Below are 22,765 nucleotides of genomic sequence, written 5' to 3' on the forward strand. Positions count from 1 at the left end.
GGCCACGAATTCCTTGAATTTTTTGAATTCTCTGAATTCCGAAAATTCCGTGACTTTCGTGAATTTCGTAAATAGATAAGTCGCTTTAATCGATCACTTTTTTCATTATTATTCTTAATAATGAAATTAAATAAACAATTTCTTGCACTAACAAGGATAAAATTGCTATTTCAACGACTTTCTCGTGCAATTATTTTCATTTAATATTCACAAAATTGGAATGAAATTTGACATTATTTTTAAGATGTCAGGGGATTTTAGAAAAGTAAAAAAAGAATGACGAGTTAGCATAGAGTTGCTTATACGGTAGTAAAGAATTTTTTCTAAAAGTTCACATAAGGCATTTAAATTAATTTTTCAGAATTTTGAAAGATTTCTTAGGAATTTAAAAACTTCAAGGAATTTCAAGTTTATCGCTTGATTTTGTGTAACTTTGTGGGATTTTATAATATATTAAAGTATTTCAAAACATTTATTAACAAGAATTAAATTATTTGCGAGGAATTCAAAAATACAAATAGTTTGTCAAATAATTCAAGGTTTTTGTTGGAAATTCATAATGCTAGTTTGCAAATTTGTATCTTTAGTTAGACTTTTTTTTTTAGCTGACATTTTTACTATTTGATTACAAATTTATCGTTTTGGTAAAAAAAAACTCCTCATTTGAGAATTGAGTTATTTTATCAAAGATTCGTTATTTTGGTAGATGATTCATCATTTTAGTGATATATTAATCTATTTTGTTGAAATGTTATCTTCTGTTTATTGGATTTCACTGTTTTTTATTTAAAATTAACATCTTTTTTGGCTAAAGTTCCAAGTTCTACACCTTTTATCAAAAATTTGTCTTTTTTTGATAATTTATTTACTGTCTTAGAAAAACTTTAGGCTATTATGTATACAGTTTTGAAATTTAATTATAATTATATTAATAAATTTTTTTTCTGATCAAATTTTAACCATCCTAGCTGTAATTACAGCATTCATTATAATTAAAGTTTCTTTAGACATTTTCAAATTAATTAACATTTTTACAAATTAGTGTTTAAAGCAGAAATTAAAAGTATGAAAATCCATTTTAAAATATAAATTTTTTAATTATGATTTTGGTATTCCAGCTTCCTTGTCAGAGGTTGGTAAATTAAATTCAATATTGAATCGAATTTATTTTGCTACAGAGTAAACTCAAAATTATTGGCAGATGCCATATCTTTGTAGAAAATATTCTAAATGAAACCTTGTAATTAATAAAAATTAGTTTTTCAAATATAACTGTTTAGTATTTCAAAATATGATATTGTCATCTTTCATATCTTGACATGTATACATTGACTTATAAGTAGTATTTGAGGAATAAATAGTTTTTTCAGTGACTTGTTTATTTCTAGACTATAACCCAGATATGAAATATTGAAAACCTATAGGTATCCAGCATAATTTCGGAAAAATGGAAAAAATTTTAAGGAAAATAAGTAAAAATTTATTAGGTGTATATATGCTTATCTATTTTCCACCACGCTATATATATTATTTTTTAATAGAATTTTTTGTTTTTATCAAACGAAAGTTCAGCTCTTTTTAAGTGCAGTCAACTATTAAATTCTTCTTTGCAAATTAATCGTTTCTGAAAATCAAACGATTTTGTTGAAAATTTGTCTTTTTCGCAGAATATTAATATTCCGAATAGTTTAGATATCTCCTAATGCGATAGTGGAAAAATAATTATTTGTTAAAAAGGAAATTATTTGTAAATGTATGAAATAATTTTAAAAATGTTTTATCATGGAAATTGTAAACAATAGAAAATTTAAATAAAAAGAAGAGTTGTTGTAACATTCCTAACTCTATCGAAAAAGTAAGGTCATATTGTGGAATTTCAAATGTAGCACAGCCTGTCTTAATTTGTTAACATGTTCATCTAATTGTTTCAACAGAGTGAAGAAAAAATTTTTTTTTAAATCTTTAAATTAAAATGGATGAATGGACTCAAAATTAATTTTTAATATTCAGGATCATCTCGTGCTACTTTTGAACAAATATCTGTTTTCCATTTTCAGTTTTTTTTTCAGTTGTAAATTTTTATATTTTTCTAGAAGAAATTGTCATTACAAAAAAATAATGGCAATTTGCAAAGTAATGCATTAATAAAAAAAAACATATGTATATAAAATATACCTGAGCAGACAGTTGATATTTAAATTAAAAATAATTTTAAACTAAACAGAAAATAATTAATTTTACTAAAATATGCTAATTTTGAACAAAATAGTTGAATTGTCCTCTATAAAAAATCAATTTTTACTTAAAAATATTAAGTTTCAATTAAAAATATGGAATTTTCTACTAAAGTCATATATCTTCAAGAACAATTGAATTAAATTGTGACAAAAATGTTAAACATTCGACTAATTAGTGGAATCGTCAACCGAAATGATTAATTTTTAACCAAGAAGATAAAATTTCTACCAAAACAAAAAAGAAAGATTATCAACAATATTCATTAATTTTTAACCCAATTGTTGTGTCTTCAAATAGAAAAGATAATTTTAAAAATAAAAATTTCAATTCGGAAATTGAAATACTTACATTTTATTTGAAATAATATAGTTTTAACGACGAAAAAAAAACATTTTCAACTATATATTTAAATTCTCAACCAAAAACATAAATTTTTGATTACAGTGATGAATATTCGACAAAAAAAATGATTTTTTAATAAATCAGCTTTACTTCTATGAAAAAATTTGTGAAGAAAAATATAAGGGTGGATATTTCAACCAAAAAAGATTTAAATTAGGAAATGTATTTGCGTCCATAGAGAAAGCATTAGAGATTATTCAAATAATAGACAAACTAGCGTTTTCATTTTGATAAATTTAAGAAAAAATAAATTTTGAAGAAAATACAATATTAAACAATAATACAATAAATTTTTTAAACAGAATGAGAAATCAGGGAAATAAAAAGTATTTGAAATGGTAATTTTTCAATCTGGAAAAGAAAAGGGGGAAGTTCCGTCATACCCTACTACTTTTTTACTGTATGAAATTATTTTTTAAAAAAATTAACGATAAAATTTGTTGTCATTCATGCATCAATTTTGAATTAGGTTAATCAAAAAATTCTAACTGTAAAGGAACGATTTAAAAATATTATGAATCATCATAGGTTCTTAATCTTTCATAAAATGTATTAATATTATAAGTAAATCAATTCGTACAGAAGCAGGGAATCTTTTATATTCTTGCATCAACTTTGAATTATATTAATTAAAAAATTTTCACTGTGAAAAACAGATTTTTGAAATGTTATAAAGTGTTTAGAAAAATGCAATACATATTTTTAGAAATTGTTGGGTCATTTATCACCCGAAAAATTGCTTAGAACAGTTTATTAGACATTTTTAAGTTAAGGAACGTTTATTTAAATAAATAAAATTTTTTCTCGAAATCTTTACTTTCACCATAACCAAAACAAATGTATTTTTTAACAAATGGTTTTATTTTTAACCAAAAAATAATAACTTTCTATCAATCTATTTCAACTCGAAGCCTATAAATATAATGTTTAAACAAAATAGTTCAATTTTTAACTTAAAATATAAATTTTTAACTAAAATGATAAATCTCCAACAGAAAAAAATGAGTTTGGAAACAAAATGATCGAGTTTTGACAAAGTAGTTTAATTTTTTAACAATTTCTTCTAAATTTCAAGATTTGCTAGGAAATTATGTAGGGTTTATAAGATCCTAGGACACTAAAAAATTTTCAGGTATTTTATGAATTTTTAAATGAGTTTAATGTATGAGTTTAATGATTTTTGAGCAAAAGAGTTCAAATTTCACCAAAACAGTTTAATTTTTTAACAATTTCCTCGAAATTCAAAGATTTTGTAGTACTTTATGTAGGATTAATAAGACCGTAGAATAATGCTAAAATTAAATTCTTTTGTGATTGAGTTCGTTAAACCATTAGTTTAGAAAAAATGCATCAAACAAATAACATTATTTGCCGATTTTTTACTTTCTGTGTAAACCAGAAAATGTAGATTTTCAGGAAATGTGTTCCCTGAAAGGAACCATGATTAATTAAAATCTAATTCTTTTGGTAAAATATTCATCTTTTTTTGTTGAACAATCACATTTTCAGTTTAGAAATTCAATTATCTTGTAAAAAATCAATCTCTATTGGTAAAAAATTAATTTGTTTCTTTGTTAAGAATGCCATTATTTTATTCAAAATTACCTTTTTTATTGCAAATTTATCTTTGCGGTATTAAAATTTCATTATTTCAATTTCTTTTCGTCAAAAAATTTATCTTTTATAGTTTCAAATTTAACTTTTTAATCCCATATTTGGGTTTTTGAGTTTCAAAATGAACTTTTCTCTTTCAAATTTTTTCTATTTTCTGATAAAAATTCCATTTCTTTTGGTTAAAATCATCGCCCTTGTTAAAAATTTGTAAACTGTTATGGGCATGGATTTAACTGTTTCGTTTTATAGTCGTCTTTTTTAATTATTATCATTTATGAATGAGAAAGTATTGGAATTGTTAATTTTTGATAAAAATCAAAAAAATTAGAGCATTATCAAAATTTGTGAGACAATATTTTGGATTTAAGAATATATGTACGGATCTTCGTAGTACACAGAAGGCCAAACAATTTATCTCAGCAAATTTTTTCCATGAAAAGAAAATTATCAGAGTTATAATTATAGTAATTACTTCTTGATAGGTCGCGTATTTTTTGCTTTGTTCGTGGAAAAAAAACATTGAAAATAAAAAAATTAAATTCAAAACACGACACAAGCAAAGAAAAAAAATTATTCAATTAAAATTGTGCACCTCAAACACATCAAGAAATTTGTTATCAATCACTTTTTAATTAAAAGACGCGTAGTTATAATTTTAATTGAAAAAAACCATTAAAATTTTTTGTTAAATTGTGAGTTTGTTATTATTTAGTAAATTCTATTAATTTATTATTGAGAAAGAAATAGAATTTTTTAATTTGACACCACATAATTCAAATTTCGTACCAAATGACGCAAAATAGGGAAACAAGTTTTAAAAAATTAAAAGTTTTGAAAAACCTCCCAAAACATGTCTTTTAACCAGTTCTTAATAGAACTAGAAATTTCTTTTTAGCATTTCAAAATCCCTACAAGATTTCCTGGTACCATTTTTCGACCCTTTTTTAAAATTTATTTATCGAGATTAATATGAAAAAATTTTAAATTCCAATATTGCGCTTAAGGGGGCGCGATACGTAAAAAATCGAAAAGAACACTTTGTAGGAAATTTGGGTTTAACCGCAAAAAATTTAATGAGAACAAAAATCTTATTTTTAGCATCATAACGCAATATAGAAAAAAAATGTCTGAAGAAAAGATTGAAGTTTTTTTAGTGTACAGAATTCCTGAATTTAAAACCGAGAAATCAACGATAAAATTTAAAAAACCATCATAAAAGGTACCTATTGAAATTTAAGGCAATGTCAAAATTTTCTCCTAAAAAAAAATGTTTTTTTTTTCGTAAAAAAAGAAAAAACAGGAAAGAAAAATAAGAGTGAATAAATAAAAAAGAGAAGAAAGGGAATTTGGTTGCTTTCTTTCTCATTTTTCTGTCCTGTTTTATTTTTTTTGTAAATTAATTAATTTTTTTCTCTTATTTTTCAGGAAAGAAATGTAATTTTTTTTGAATTTCAGAAGAAATATTTTATGATAATTGTCCAAATTTGGTCTTTGGATTTGTGTTTTATTTTCAGAAATTCTGCACGTGAATTTGATTTCTGAACTTGAAAAAGGATTTCAAATTTCATTTCAATCTTATTTAAATTTCTTTAGTTTTAGGTTTTTAAATAATTTTAAGTCAAGAGTCCAGCTTTCCAGAAAAAAAATATAAATCCGAGCGCGTAGCGCAAGGTAACCAAATACCAAGCACGATGAGAAATTTTGTTATCTTTTTCGTCAAAAACTCATAATTTGTGGTTTGTTAACCAGAAATTTCCAACTGAAGTTGAAAAACTTAGAGTATTTTCAAAATTTGAAAAAAAAATTTCATTTCAGACACTTTTGTGGCAGTTTCTTATAGATGGGTAAAAGACTTGTAAATAGTTCAAATGAAATTTTCAACTTGGACAAAAATTAGAAAAGTTGTAAAGTTTTGAAAACTTTAAAAATGTGAAGAAAAATACAAGAAGAAGAAATGTCTAACAAATTAGAAAGTTTCATTTCAATGATTCGCTAGATATCAAATATATTTAAAAACTATCTCAGTTACATTTTTTGATTAGAAAAAAATTGAAAAAATTACAACTTTTTTAAAATTTAGAAAAGAACTGTTATGAGTTTTAGAAATTGTTGTCAAATTTCTTGGTACACGATAAAAAAGCTTGCAAATTATCTTACTAACATAATTTCAAATAAAACACATTATTCTTCATAAAAAACGTTAAAAATCACACAAAAAAACATTAATTTTAATAATATTTCTTACAAGTGAATTTATTCTGACCGTCGCTTTTTGCCAATTTTTGAAAAATGATTGAATTTTAATAACTAATGGCTTGCTTTTTAAGGGAAAATATTCTCTACAGTTCTACTGTTCCAATGAAAAAATAAAACTAAGTGATCTTAAAATATAATTATTTATTTCAAAAATGTTTTCCCGAAAAAAATCACTTTTAATTTATTAATGTCAAATCAATTTCGAAAAATTTGTAAGAAGCGACGATTAGAAAGAAAAAAAAAAAATAGTTAAAAGTAGTATTTGTTGTGTGTAAATTTGAACATTTTTTTATAAAAGTAATATTTTTTTATTTAAAACAATATCAGTTATAATATTTTGATTCTTATAATCAGAGAAAAACTATTTTTTCAGATATCCGAGTTTTGGCACGACAACTACCTTAAAGCTTTATTTTTAGTAGATTTGAACAACATTTACAAATTATCTTTATGAAGTTTTTCCATTGGACACAAATTATCGAAGGCGAGTTTTCTAATGAGAATGTAATCGTCAAAGCCGTAGGTGCTTTAAGAACCTTCTTTAAAAACAAATGGGAAAAATTGTAGTTTCAATTCATGTCTTTAATTTCTCAGGAGTTTGAATGACAGTTTTTTGATTTAAGTTATAATATTTGTAATATTTAAAAAAAATTTAGTTAAAGTGTACGCATTTAACGTACAAAAACAAGCGAGAAGCGCGAGAGCGTACCTGTGCGCCCTAGGCGCGCTCTAACTTGGCGCGAACCGCCGCGCGCAACGAGAATGTGCCCGCGCGGCGGACATTTTTTTATTGTAGATTCATCCAGAGTCTCAAACTTGGGAACTTTTTAAACTGCGCTTGCGTCGCGCCGACAACCCGATTGGTCACTGTTGGCGCGCTGATTTTGAAATATATAATTATTCGGATTTAATATTTATGACAAATAATGATTGGAAAGTGCATCCTAAAGTAATTTCTTAATCCTGAATTAGAATTTTGGAGTAACAGATTAAAGAATAATGGGATTTTCATTAAAAAAACGTTAATAACTCTGACTTCAGAAAAAAAGGTTTTTTTTTATTTCATTTGGTATTTTAAATGTTTCAAAATTTTTATAAAAAGGTAATAAGAAGTTTTAGTTTTAGGAAAAAAAATATTAGTTTTAATAGTCGGAAAAGAAATAAAAATTTGATTTAAAAACTCAGTGGAGAGGATATTAATCATTGGGACAAACAAAAATGATTTATTTCTCTGAACTCAAAATTCATAACCTCTTTTTCATTGATATCAAAGTTTTTGAATATGTCACTCTAAAATCTCATTTTAGGATCACGAAAAGTTTATCTGGGCATTTTCAATCATTATTTACTATAAATATTAAATCTGACTATTTATATAATTTAAAATCAGCGCGCTAAGAGTGACCAATCGGGTTGTCGGCGCAATTTTATTAAAAAGAAGTCTATTCTCTATTTTGGCAAAAAATGAACTTCCTTTTCTCTTTTTTGGAAGGATCTTAGGCTGTGAAGTCTGCAATGTTAATATTTAATTTTAAGTATTTTTTTTAATTGTGGTAAGCAAACTTTAACGATCCCTGCTATTTTTGTAATTTTGAGATTTAGTTATTTAAACTTTCTTTTCAGATTGTGGTGAGTTTCAGTGGTCTCTTTCGAAATCACTTGAAATGATCTTCTAAAAATAAGCCTAAAAAGTTCTATTGACATGTTTTTGTAAACTTTAAATTTTTCACTGAGATTGATTGCCTAAAATGTAATATTTTATCAACAAATAGTTAATTTAATAACATGTTGAATCTGCAACCATTACGCAGTTGTAAGGCAGTAAACACTTAGATACAAGATCGTAATCTTCGAAGATCGAAAAAAATTTCACGAAAAGTAAATAAAACTTAAAGAAGTGTACATTGTCCTATCGATTATTCCCTCCACTACCTGCAAATTTATGTCAAATTGCCAGTATATAAGTGAAATGATTCCTGAAAAATCGTAAATTTTTTCGTCTGAAATTTTTAAACTAGTCAGCTTGATCTGCTTTGAAAGAAAATGAGGTTTTTATTTGGTGCTCTTGTGCTTATCTTCTTAATTACCTTCAACGAAATTGGTAAATATCATAATCATTATACTTTTCAAATAAAAGTCTGAATCATTTGTTTTTAGACTGTACAAAAAAGTTCAAAATTATACCGAAATCAATATCATTCTCATAAGGAATGAAAATCATATCGAACTCAAGAGCAACTTGTTCAGCAGTAATGAATGATCGTAAAAATAATTTGGTTAAACCAACCAGAACTCTGGTTAATTCAACTAAAATAGAGCGTTAAAAACGCCCTTACTATAAATTCTGGTTACAAGTATCAGAAGTTTCTGGTTGACAATTTTCTTCTTAATGTTACTAGAAATTCGGATAATTTTAACCAGAATTTTTAGTAACATTTACCAAAAATCTTTACCAGACAGTTTTCTGGTAGCTTCAGAATACAACGTTCTGGGCAGCATAACCAGATATTCTGATAATCTCGACCAGATGTTCTGATAGGATCAACCAGATGTTCTGATAAGCTCAACCAGATGTTTTTGTAATATCAAGCAGATATTCTGGTATGCATTGATTTTTGACAATTGCATTTCCATACTCTTCTACGTTCATGAACTCTTCCTAACCTCCTCTAAAATTAAATGGACCACATGCTACATTTTTCCAAAGAAAGTAATCTAACAATAGTTTCCGACAACAGAGTACAACAACTTTGTTCCACTTCGCTAAAATTGGGTCTTTCTTCAATCTATATGTCAATATATGTATGTTTTAATAAATAGCGATAAATACAATACTCGAAGCAAAAGTAGAAAATAATTGATGCTTTCTGTTTCTAAAACGATTCGTTAAGATTATTTTGTTTGCGATTTTACACAAACACCGACACCTTACGGGCAATTTTTTGTTATAATACAACTAAATTGACGTTTCACTATAATTATTTATAGTTTTGTGATACGCCAGGCAACATGAGTTGAGACAAAAGACAGATTACTGGAAATTAACAGAAGATCGCGACACTTCTGTTACCAGACGTATTAACCAGATTATTTTTAACTAAAAAACATCAATCTGAAATATTGATGAGTTTTATCTATAGTTGTCTATACTTGTCTTTTCACAGAAGAAGCATCAGGTTTTTTTAAAAGGATCATCGCTGAAGTAAATTCTTCTAAAACAGATAAGGAGAGAATAGATCCACTTGCCACTTCTAGACTCCTTACGCCATCATCTGCGACATATAATTTAACTTCAATAGCGCGTCAAGCTCTGAATTTGGATGGATATCATTCTCATCTTCCAGAATCTTCTGATCAACCTATATCAACAGGTGAAAATCTATACGATTATTTGGACCAGATGTGATGAATTTGGTGAATTTTTTTGTATATTTGTTCTTTCACAGAAGTATTAGATCTTGTGAATAAATTCAAGGTTAAGCATGGGCTTGCTCCTCAATTCGGTTCGTCTTCAGGAACGATCCATAATAATCAAATTCAATACCAAAGTAACGAATACAGCCAAGAACACTCAGGACAAGAACATATAAGTGGGTTAGCTGATCATTATCACCACGGGGCTATCCCTGTACCTCAGTCAGTTTTTAATGCTTCTCACCCATTTCTTTGTGATAAAAACACGAATGCATTGGTACATAAGCCTCTTCAACTAGATTGGCAAAGAGAAAACCCGCAAATGGAAGGTATCTGTAATCATAATATTTCAGATATTTCGAATTACACCAAACTCTCGCCTTCAGTCAAGTGTCGGCGTTTTCCTTCAAATGGCCTTGGACTGATTTCCGGGGGGGGGGGGGGGGGGTCAGAAACGTAACCAGTTAAGGCTGCCTGACTCATTTCCAATTGGAATATATATCTATATATATTCTATGTCGCTACCGCTCTCGCCCTACTTTCCTGAGAAACTGCGAGCCAGCAGTTCTAGGAAGGCTGAGAACGGGGTGATTGAAAGCGAGAGTTTGGTGTATTCCCTGAAATTCTCAAATATTTCCAACTACATTGAGGAAAGAGAAAAAAACAGAATACAGACAAAATAGTTCAAAAACTCTGGATTTATTGTCATGCTCAGTTCCAAAATTGACATTAAATCCAGGTTTGACTGTATTGCGAAAAAACCTGAAGAATTACGGCATGGTATCAAATAATCTTAAATGCTTAAAGGTATTTATTATGAAGTGGACAATTTAAACACGACTGAGTTGGTACATATGCCATCAATGCGATCAAGACCAAACAGGCCCGCAACAGATGAGCTATTAAGAAAAAATCTGAGACAAGAAGGTATCAGTATTCTCAAGATTGCAGATATTTTGAATCATTCCCATCAAATTTCAAATATTGCCAAGTACTCTAAAAAATTCCGAATCATTACGAAATAGTGTCCAATATACTCACATACTTTAATTTATTTCTTTTGGAACCGAAGATTTTGACACGGGTGAGCTTGTACAACAGCCATCACTGCGAATGAAACAACGTCCTCATACAACAGGTGAGCAGTTAAAAAAAATTCTGAGATAAGGAGGTATCAGTATCCTTAAAATTTGAGATATTTTGAATTATTCCGCAAAATTCCTAAATATTCATAAACATTTCGAAAAAGTTTGAAGCGTTACGAAATAGTGTCAAATACTGTTATATGCTTTAAGGCATTTCTCGGGGATCCTACGACTTTATCATCAAAAATAATCCACTTCCTTCGGAATTAATGTTCACGATCTGGTTTCCCCTTGATCCCTTTACTCTAAAAACATATCAATATTCCAAGTATTTCTTGAATTCATAGACATTCCTAAACGTGCCTATACATTTTCGAATATTCCAAAATATTCTTGAAAAATAGACACAATCTGAGAAAGGAGAGAAATTTTCATTTTTCTCAATTGGTAGGGTATCGATTTGCAGAAGTCGAATTTGACCAATTGAAATTTTGTCAGAAGAATGCTAATTTCAGAGCGTGTAACTTCAGACAGACAATTAATGAATACAAGATCAGTATTTCTTTGTAAAATAGCGCAAAGGTCGGTAAATAAAAATGGTGTCTTTACACAATGAAGCAAAAGATGGCTATGGCAATTTATTAATAAAAACTTATTGTTAAAATAATTTGAAAATTGGGCGAGTTTCAAAAATATATCTTATTTCATAAAGTTTGGTTCAGAATTGAAATTTAATATACCTGGATGAAAATAAAAAGGTCTCACCCGACTAAAAATTTCTTCTAGTAGATCTGGTAGTAAAAATACATTTTTTTAAAGGTGCATGAAATTTCAGTTCTCAACCAAAGATTCTCAAATTTACTTCAGTTTAGTTCAAATTTGATTCCTTTAACTGAAAATTTGAATGTCCACTTTTGGTTAAAAATTAATGTTTTCTTGTTCAAGATTAAACAATTTGTGTGACAATTTTTCTTTGTTGATTGGAAATTTTAATTTTACGAATTCGCTGATGAATTCTAAATGTAACGACGAGCAAGAGACCAAATTTTAATTACAAATGGACTTCAGAGAAAAAACATCATTATCATGGTTATTTCGAAAACTATAATACGTAAAACTTTTTGCCTAACGGAAAAAAATGTGCCATCTAACTTCCTATAAGAATGCATTCTTCAAAAATCAAATTTTTTAATTTCATTCTGAAACTTTACCGAGTTATGTTTCGTTCGTAAATCGGGGCAATCAGCTTTATATATAAATTTATGTCTTTCCTTGAACATCCACTTTTTGACTAAAAGTTAAATTATTCCATTTCTAGTTACCGACTCAACATTTAAGCTGTAAGATCAAATTTATAGTTTAAAAGTTAACTATTCTAGTAAAAGATTTACAATTTGAGTTACAAATTCATCAATTTTTTTGAAAATGTAAAAATGAAAAAAATGTTGTGTAGAAAGTTAGTTTTTTCAGGAAATTAATTTTGAACTAATCATTTGACTCAGTCCAATTGATTATTCTCCAATTTAAGGTGAAAATGTATCTGTTTAGTTAAAAATTAATTTTTGAAATTAAAAATTTAATTCTTTAGATTTCGGTTGGCAATTTATCTTTTTCGGAGAATGTAGATCATCCATGTTTGTTAAAATTGAATATATTTTAGTCGAAAATTTAAGTACTTGTTTGAAAATTCATTTGATTTATCATTTTTTGCTCTGTAGTATTAAAGTATGCTTAGAATGGACGTCGTGAATTAAAATAAATGTTTCTGTTTGGCGGAAAATATAAATATGTTACTTTTAGTGGACCAATCACATTAAAAAACTTGACCGAAAAACCCCGGGAAATGACTGTAAATTTGAAATCGCCCGCTGAATCGCCATCCTAATACGAATGTAAGCGTACGTGCTGTTTAAATATTTTAAACTTCAAAACCAAGACTTCGCTGTTCTGGAACCAAATGTCTTTTTTTGAGACAATCGACATTGAGAAAAACAGTCGGTAAAACCATCATTTTTACAGCAAGGATTTCGAAATTTTCACAAAAAATCTCAAAAATTCCCAAGTATTCTGAAAAATTTCGAGTCATTGTGAAATAGTGTCTAATATTTCCGCATGCTTTAAAGGTATTTTTCGGGTATCCCTTTACTTTTGGAACATACGTACCACCTGCGTGCCACAGTCGTGCAACGTAAGTGTAACATACGTGCCACTTACGTGCCACATACGTAAAAAATGTAGTTTCACGGCCAGCATCCAGATCTTTTGGATCAGACATGATGATTTTGGTATATATTATCGGTATTTTCACAGAATCACGAAAAAAACGAAGAGAGCTCTGGATGCGACAACGATATCCTCCTAATCAAAGTGTAGAATCAAGCTTAAAGGATCTTCCCGTCGCAACAGAAATTAAACATCCGGAAATAGATAAATCAATAACAGAAGTTGAATATCGGAGGAGAAAAACAGTAAATGAAAAATCTTCAAGGCCCAGAAGAGTTTCGGATGCTCATGATCTAATAAGTGTACCTCCTCAACCTCCACAAAACGCTTTAGAGAATGATCAACCACATTTAATTTACAATAATATGAACCGCTATAATAATCCTTATCATGAGTATCAAAGTCAGCTTCCTGATAGTGACCCTAATCCTCACTATCATTGAGATCAGCATTGAGTTATATGATTTAGTTGACAGTACTAATACATTTGCTGCTATTTTTAATAACATTCTATACTTAAAATATGTGTGTTTTCAAATTATGTGTTTTATGTCATTCTTTTTGAAATAAACATATTGGTCACTGAAATTTCTGTATTATTGATTTTTTTTCTATACATGGTGTTCAGTATTCTTTTTTCTTTTCTATATTGAAGCCCCTCATAGCTACGACCTTGTGTGAGAAACCCCTCGTAGCTACGACCCTGTGTAAAGAATGCGCTGCGTGGCTGCGCAGCGTCGAAAATAAGTTAGTTACGAGTTTGCGATGAACTGATTACTTGGACTTTGTTCTACTCGTTAATGATTTATTTTAATAAAGTAGATATTAAGTTCGCTGTACAATATAACTTTTATTTTTCTACCCAGCACGATATTGTACATATTTGTTGGTCCTTCGAGCAGGATGGTGCAGCATAATTTGGAGATACAGTACAGAAAAATTCGTGCAATTCGTTGTGAGCCGAAAATAAAGACACCTTCGCTCGCGACTTAGACAGATAGACACAGAACAATGGACATTGTTATATCAGATACGCCAAAATAAGCAAATCGGTATTCAAGTGCTAAACAAATCGGGGTTCAAGTGATAAAGATGGTGCTTATTCTTGGATATTCTGGTTGCAGAGATATTAACAATGGACTGAAAATCACAAAAAAAGTAAGTCTCTTTCCTTGATCTTTATCCTCGATACGAAGAATGAGGGAATTTATCCTGTTAATCCCGTCCTACCAAAATGAGTCAAAAATTAACTAAACTAAAACGACGTAAAGTTCAAATAATGAGTCAGGTCGAAAGATTCATTGAATTTATAGATAGCGAACAAACAAAAGGTAAAATAGATAGCTGATTAACAACTTTAACGCCCTTGTGGGAAACCTTTGATAACGTGCAAAATGAGATAGAAGATTTGGAGATCAAGTCATTCAATAATGAGCCAGACAAACCGAATAAATTAGAAATATGGGATGAAGAGCGCATTTGTTTCAAAGATCAGTATCACAAAGCAATGGGGTTAACTAAGGATAAGTTAGATGCACTTAATTCGGTTTCTCAACTCGCTCCTCAAGAAAACAACGAAGAGAATCAAGAACCACCGATTCCGTTAATTCTTTTTAGACCGGTTAATCACAATTTTCCTTTGTTAAATCTACCTAAGTTTAAGAGAAATTATGACAAATGGTTATTGTTTAAGGACACTTTCACCGCAACTGTTCACGAAAATCAAGAGGTGCCACCAGTTATCAAATTACAGTATTTGCGTGACTTCTTAGAAGGTGACGCTTTATAACTAATTATTACGATTTCGACTTTAGCGGATAATTATACCGTGACCTAGGAATTGCTCAAAACTCGGTATGATAACAAGCGACTAATTGTAAACACGCATATGAAACATTTGCTAGAAATTCCTGCAGTATTAAAAGAAAATCATTTAGCACTACCTTCGCTCATTGATCACACTCAGACTCGCACGCAAGCTTTGAAAATTTAGAACAGCCATTAAATCACTGGGGAGCTATTTCGATCTATATTATTACAAACAAGCTAGATTTTGAAACTACACAAGATTGGAAAAATCGAGTCAATAATAGCAATAATGCAGAAGTGATGCCAACTTTAGAAAGGCTCATAAAATTCTTAACCAACAAGTGTCAAACTTTAGAGTTAGTAGAGAAAGACAAGTCTAACTCGCATGATCCAAAAAAGTTTCACAACACGAAATAGATAAGAGGGTAGCGCTTTCTTACGCAACTCAAACAACTTATGGAATGTGCAATGGATCGAATTTTATATTTCATTGCGAAAAATTCAAAAAGATTGGTGCTCGCTCTAGAATTTCGCTAGTGAAGGAGCGTGAATTATGTTTGAATTGTTTAGGGAAAGGGCGTTTCAACAAAAATTGTAGGTTTTCCTCTTGCAAAATATGCAATAAACGTCATCATAGTTTACTTCACTTAGAACGATAGACTTCTTTTCATGACAAAGTTAAGTCGGAGTCAAAAGAATCTCAAACAATTTACTACTATTTGTACGGAACAAAAGTCATTTAATTCGAATAATGATTTTTCTCAAAAACTGCTTCAACAGTTTAGCACACGAGGAACAGCATCAGCTGTTACTCATAGCAGGGACATAACAGCATCAGCTGTTTATCATAACACTGACATAACAGCATCAGCTGTTAATGTTTATACTGGCATAACAGCTTCAGCCGCTAATCATAGCTCTCAGAATCAAAGGGCATCAATTACGACCGTTTTATCGACAGCCTTGATTGATATTTATGATAGAGATGGAATTATTCACACATGTAAAGTCCTCCTAGACACAGGATCGTAACCTAATATGATTTCGACAAAGCTTCTCAAAAGGCTAAAATTACCTTGGGAAGATGTAAAATTGTATGTTATTGCAGAAGCAGCAATGAAAGCTCGAGTCCACAAATCAGCTACAGATAAAATAAAATCCAAAGTAGACAATTTTGCGACAACTTTAGAATTTTTAGTTACACCTCAGATCACGATTAATATTCCGCAAGTTCTCCTTGATAGAAATCAACTACATATTCCAGGAAATCTAATGCTAGCTCATTCTTTCTTTGATAAATCAAGTGAGATCGATTTACTGCTAGGAGCTTCCGTATTTTGGAAAGTTATTAATGGAGGCCAAATTAGCCTAGGAAATAATAAACCTATATTACAGAAAAGTAAGTTCGGCTGGATTATTAGTGGCGATTGGTTGGACGGAAGACCATTAAAAAGACAATCAGTGTGCAACTTAATCACACTTGATCAACAAATAGAGAAGTTTTGAAACTTAGAAGAGATTGTCAAACCACAAGTGACTTACAAGGATAAAGACTGTAGCGAAGAGTATTTTTTGAAGACGGTTGTACGCGATAAAAATGGAAGATTTATTGTACGGTTACCCCAAGATTCAAATATTTTCTGGGGAGATTGTTGAATAGGAGCTCTAAGAAGACTTAAATCACGAGAACAGCGATTAGAGAAACTATTCAAGGAAGTCACGGAATTCACCGAATTGATGAAATTCACCGAATTTGTGGAATTCGCACAATTGAAGTAATGCCAGGAATTAAAGAAATTCACGAATTTAATTCGTAATTCTAAGAATTTGAGAAATTCACGTAATTTAAGAAAGTCAATAAATTCATAGAATTCAAGAAAATCGCGGAATTCAGGGAGTTTCAGAAATTCATGCAATTCAAGGAATGCGCGGAATTCAGGGAACTGCAGGAATTCAAAGAATTTTCGAGATTTACGAAATTCAAGGTACTTAAGAACTTCAAGAAGTGAAAGGAATTCAAGAAATTTAAGGAATTCAAGAAATTCGGGGAATTCAAGGAACTCAGGGAATTCACGTAATTTCCCGAATTTACGAAATTCACAGAATTAAAAGATTTACGGGATGAAATAAATTTTCGGATTTCAATTAATTTACGGAAATCAATTAATTCACGGGATCTTTAGAATTCAGGGAATTCTCGAAATTCAAGAAATTCATGTAAGAAAATCCACCATTTTATGGTAAGCAACAAATTTCCATGAGTATCTGGAATTCCTTGATTTCTGTGAATTTTCGTGAATTCCATAAAATTTGGAAAATTTTGTAAATTTCTCGCATTCCTTGAATTCATCGAATTTCTTCAGTTCATCGAATTTCTTCAGTTCATCGAATTCTTTGAATTATATGAATTCTGTAAGATACGTGAATTCCTTGAATTCTGAGAATGCCGCGAATTCCTAAATTCCTTGAATTCTTAGAATCCCTAGAATTCCTAAATTCCTTGAATTCTGTGAATTCCTTAAATTCCCTGAATTCTTTGACAATTCGTGAATTCCTTAAATTCTGCGAATTCCCTGAATTACGTGCATTCCTTGAATTTAGTGAATGCCTTGATTTTCGTGAATTCCTTTGATTCTTTTAATCGCTTGAATGTATTGAATTCGTTAAATATCTGTCATCTTGTAAATTCCATGCAATCCGTGAGTCACATGAATTCCTTCAATTCTGTAAATTCAAGGAATCCCATCAAATTCTTGATTTTCGTTCAATACGTTGAATTATGTGAATTCTTTAAATTTCGTGAATTCCTCAAAGTACGCGTATTCCCTGAATTTTGTTAATTTCTTGGATTCCGTGAATTCCAAAAATTTGAAAAGATTTAAAAATCCGTTAGGGCATTTTATAAAATTTCACAAATTGAATACGATGTTGAAAATTTTCCTTCAAAAGCTCTCGATAAGGTATTTCAATTAATTTGCAGAATTTTAAAGGATTTTATAGGAATTCAAATATTTCATTGGTTTTCATGGGTGTCATTAAATTTTATGCAATTTCATTGTATTTTATCATATTTTAATGTATTTCTAAAAACTTAATGATTATAATTGAGAGACTTTATAGGAATTAAAAAAATTCGAAGTGTTTTTAAAATATTTCAAGATATTTCTAAAAATTCAGAATTTGTAGAAAGTTTTTGTGATATTTTGTTCAAGTTTCTACTTTGTGGTAAAACATTAATAATTTAAAATGAAAACTCATCTTTTTGGTTGCAAGCTCAACTAGTTGGTTAAAATTCAAATAGTCTTTTGAAATTTCGTCTTTCGCCTTAAACTACACAAATTTTCATTTAAAATTAAATTTTTTGTTTTTAATTTAGGACTTATAATTTTAGTGGAAAATTCATCTCTTCGAGATATTTTCTAATTCAATCGGGAAACTGATTGTCCGGTAAAAAGATAATTATTTTGAACTCCGTCTTCTGATTGTTTCAACAGAGTAAAGAAATATAAGAATATAAATATTTTTTGGTGTATATTTTACTTATTTTCCATGCACAATTAAACTCATTCTCCAAACTTTATAAAAATGATTTCCCTTGAATAAGAATGTACTTAAATGCCTAAAGAAACGTATTTTCATTTATAGATTGTTTTTTTTCCTTATGCGAAATATACTTTCAGGTCTTTCCAAATAAAAGGATGAACATGTTTTCAATTGCTAGTGGAAGTTTACAGATTTGAGTAGATAAATTTGGGCCACTGAGGATTATTCAAAAATTACTAATTCGATTAGTCGAGATACTTCATAATTCAATAGTAGAAATTAATTAATTTGTTGACACAAATGAATAAGTTCACTTATCATTATGCATGATAATTGTATAATAATTAAAGAAAGTTCAATAAAAACAAAAAAGTTAAAAATTAAAAAGCTACCAAAATGACGCTATAGTGTGATATTTTTAACTGTATAGACTCAATAAGTAGGTCATATGTGAAAATGTAGTCGAGACGCAGCCTGTCTCTGAATTATAGACATGGCCTTCTGGTAGTTTGAAAAAAGTGAAGTAAAATATTTTTAAAAATACTTATCTGTAAGGTAATTACACTACCAGAACAGTAGGTGCAAAACCATGAAAATCCCAAAAACGTCCTTAGGACGTTCTTAGGACATCCTATGTTCCAGAGATCTAGTGCTTAGCACGAAAAATATCTTGATTCATCTCTTTTTACAATTTAACAAAAAGAAAATTTAATTATTCAATATTAAAAAGTCTACTACTACAATTTGAATCTGATTAAAAACTCAACATTCAACTCTTCTCAATTGTCTGAGCTTTTTTAAATCCTCTATATTCTTTTTAATTTGGTCAATTCTTCTAAATTCCCTAAATTCTTCTTAATCCTCTGAATTCTATTTAATTCTCTGTCTTATATAATTCTCTCTTTCATAATATTATATTATGAAAGAACATTTGGAAATGTTCGTGATTATTTTTTACAATTATTTTTTTATTGTCGTTTAATAATAATAAAAATAAAAAAGAGGAAAAAAATAAAAAAGAAAAGGAATGTGATTTCTTTGGTTGCCTTCTCATTTTTCTTTCCTGTTTTTTATTTTTGTACAAAGGGGAAACGAATATTTGTCTTTTTTTTAGAGGAAGAAGAGAAGGAAAAAAGTTTTTTTTCTTTAGATAGCAATAGGCACATTTTATGATAGTTTTCCAAATTTGGTCGTCAGACTCTTGGTTTTATTTTCAGGAATTCTTCATATTAACGTGATTATTGGACGCTGAAGAGGATTTTAAATTTTATTTCAATCTTACTTAAATTTCCAAAATTTTAACGTATTTGACTTGGATTGAAGGTCATTTCTATGTCAGGTTTTTTTATATTTGGTTCGTCTTTTGAACTTTAACTTGATTCTCGGGTTTTGATTATTAGGTATCAGATAGAGAGGATCCTGGTTGCGGTTCTGTTCCTGCCAGCTAAAAACTTTATCTTATTTTTATTTTTTTGCCCTAATACGGCTGCTAATAAGGACTTTTTGGAAAATTTTCTCAAATCTTGGGGAAAATAATTATTCCTAAGGAAAATGTGAATGCTCCCTATTATAAAGTGGGAAAAATTCTCGTAAACTTTTCACAGTGTAAAGCCTAAAATGTGGTATTCGAACTTAAAATAGTTATTTAAATGACGCGTTGAATCTCAAACTAGTACGCAGTTATGAGGAAGTAAACATCTCAGTAGCATATCGTAATCTTCGAAGGTTAATAAAAATTTTAGGAAAAATAATTCAAACTTTAGGAAGTGTACTATTGATTTTTTCCCCGCTTCTTGCAAATATACATGAACCGTAAAGTATGTATATAAGTCAGAAGATTTAAGAAAAATTATAAGTTTCCGTGAACGGAATTTTAAACGAGTCAGTTTGACCCAGTCCGAAAGAAAATGAGGTTTTTATTCGGTGCGCCTGTGCTTATTCTCATACTTTTATTAAACGAAATTGGTAATTACCATATTAATTATCCTTTCTCAATTAACATCTGGGTCATATATTTTCGATATGATGAGTTTGATGTCTTTTCTATATTTATCTTTTTACAGAAGAGGCATCAAGTTCGTTTAGAAGCCTCTTCACTAAAAAAAAGGTATCTAAAATTGATAAAGACAGCCTAGATCCACTTGATGCTCCTAGGCTCTCTACGTCATCATCTCCATCTAATTCTCCTTCATCTTCTCAGCCTAAAAGTTCAACAGGTGAAAATTTATAAAATCATTTTGCTCAGATGTGATGAGTTTCGTCTTTAATTTTGTATATTTGTCTTTTCGGAGAAGGAAAAAGTCTTGTTGACGAATTGAAGGCTAAGTATGGGTTTCGTTCTCATGCTGCTTCATCTTCACGGATGAAACAAAATAATCCAATTCAACACCAAACCCCAGAGTACAGCCAAAGAACCTCAGAGCGTCGAAATTCCGATGCGTCACTTGAACACTATGCTAAAGGGACTCTCAATATACCTCCAGCAGTCGCTTATAACTCCGGCCACATTGTCTTTGATATGAGCACAGAAAAGCTGATATCTAAGCCTGGTGAGGTGATACCAATGCCTGCTCCACCCAAGCAGAGAAGAAAACACAAGCAACCCGAAGGTGAGCTACTAAAAAAATATTTCAGACAAGAAGGTATCAGTATTCTCCAAATTTCAGATGCTTTAAACTATTCCCGAAAATTATGAAATGTTGCCAAATATTCCGAAAAATTTTAAATTATTACGAAACAGTATCAAATAGACTTATGTGCTTCAAGGTACTTCTGGAGAAAAAGAAGATTTAAACATGAATGAGCCGGTACATGTACCATTAGTGCGAAGAAGGAGATACCAGGAAGCAGAAGGTGAGCTATCAGGAAAAAATCTGAGACATTCCTTAACTTTAACTTTAACTCCTTAAGCATTCCTTAAACTTCAGATACTTTAAATTGGGCCCAAAAATTCTTAGATGTTCTAAAGTATTTTGAAAAATTCTGAATCATTAAGAAATAGTGTCAGATATACTCACATGCTTTAATTTATTTTTCTTGGAACCGAAGATTCAAACACGAGAGAGCTCGTACACGATCCATCAATGCGTTCGAGAGTAAATTCTCAAAAAAAAGGTGAGCTTTCAAAAAAACACCTGAGACCAGAAGGTATCAGTTTACTCAAAATTTAAGATATTACAATTTATTCCCAAAAATTCTAAAACATTCCAAATTATTGCGCAAAATTCCGATTAATTATGAAATGGGGTCAAATATTCTCATATGCTTTAAGTTTAACGCAAACTGAGAGTTTTTGACCAGCTTTAATAATTATTTTTGAATATCTTGCAAACGCAGATCCCCGGTCAACATCTGTATCATTTGTATCAGATATTATGATTTTTGTATACATCAGCAGTCCTTTACAGAAAATCGCCTGATTAAAAGCCAAATCAAAGAACTTTTAAGTTATCATCATTCAACGCTTCAACCAGAACAACAGAGATCTATCCAGCATGAGCAAAGTGGATATTATAACCAACCTAGAAATGAGGATTTTTCAGATACTCATAATTCATCACAGAATCAACCTCCTGCTTTGCACGCAATAAATCAATCGATAACACCAGGTGAATATCAGACAACAAGAACAGCCAATAGAAATGCAGCAAGGCCAACAGTGGTTACAAATACTCGTGACCTATTTAGCGTGCAGCCTCAACGTCTAAAAAGCCCTTCACAGGATGATGAACCCGAATTACTTTACAATGATACCAGCTACTTAAATAATCCTTACAATGATTATCGCCCTTTAGATCCAAAAAATAATCCGTATCATTGAGATCAGCATTGAGGTTATTGTTAAACAATCTTATTTATTACAAATGTGTGTTTTAATATTAGGTTTGTTTATGTGATACTTTTTAAAATAAATACCTTACTCACTAACATAACTGTATTTATGGTATTTTATTTTCTCCAAGCTGTGTTTATAGTAACAGAGTAATAAAAAATTTATTTTTTGTCCGACCTCGCTTGAAAACGCTCCATTGCATGCACGTAAAGCAAGCGTAATGAGGGCACTTCCAGGCCAGTGATCTTCGCACATGCGCACTTCACCACCAGGCCAACATGGAACTTTACGCCCGCTAAATAAAAAACTTTACGCCCGCTATACATGCACTGAACCACGCAAGTGGGAA

At 29.7% G+C, this 22,765-nt stretch overlaps 1 protein-coding gene across 1 annotated transcript; it reads left to right on the plus strand.

Moving 5' to 3' along the window:
- Window positions 1-14,061: 14,061 nt before the first annotated feature.
- Window positions 14,062-22,404, plus strand: LOC117176413. Its single transcript, XM_033366652.1, has 6 exons — window positions 14,062-14,390; window positions 20,648-20,800; window positions 20,879-21,193; window positions 21,351-21,437; window positions 21,633-21,698; window positions 22,058-22,404. The coding sequence occupies exons 3-6, from the start codon at window positions 20,947-20,949 to the stop codon at window positions 22,402-22,404; spliced, it is 747 nt and encodes a 248-aa protein (XP_033222543.1). The 5' UTR covers window positions 14,062-14,390; window positions 20,648-20,800; window positions 20,879-20,946.
- Window positions 22,405-22,765: the final 361 nt, after the last annotated feature.

The sequence above is a fragment of the Belonocnema kinseyi genome, chromosome 7 (assembly GCF_010883055.1).
Source record: "Belonocnema kinseyi isolate 2016_QV_RU_SX_M_011 chromosome 7, B_treatae_v1, whole genome shotgun sequence".
NCBI classification, from domain to species: domain Eukaryota; kingdom Metazoa; phylum Arthropoda; class Insecta; order Hymenoptera; family Cynipidae; genus Belonocnema; species Belonocnema kinseyi.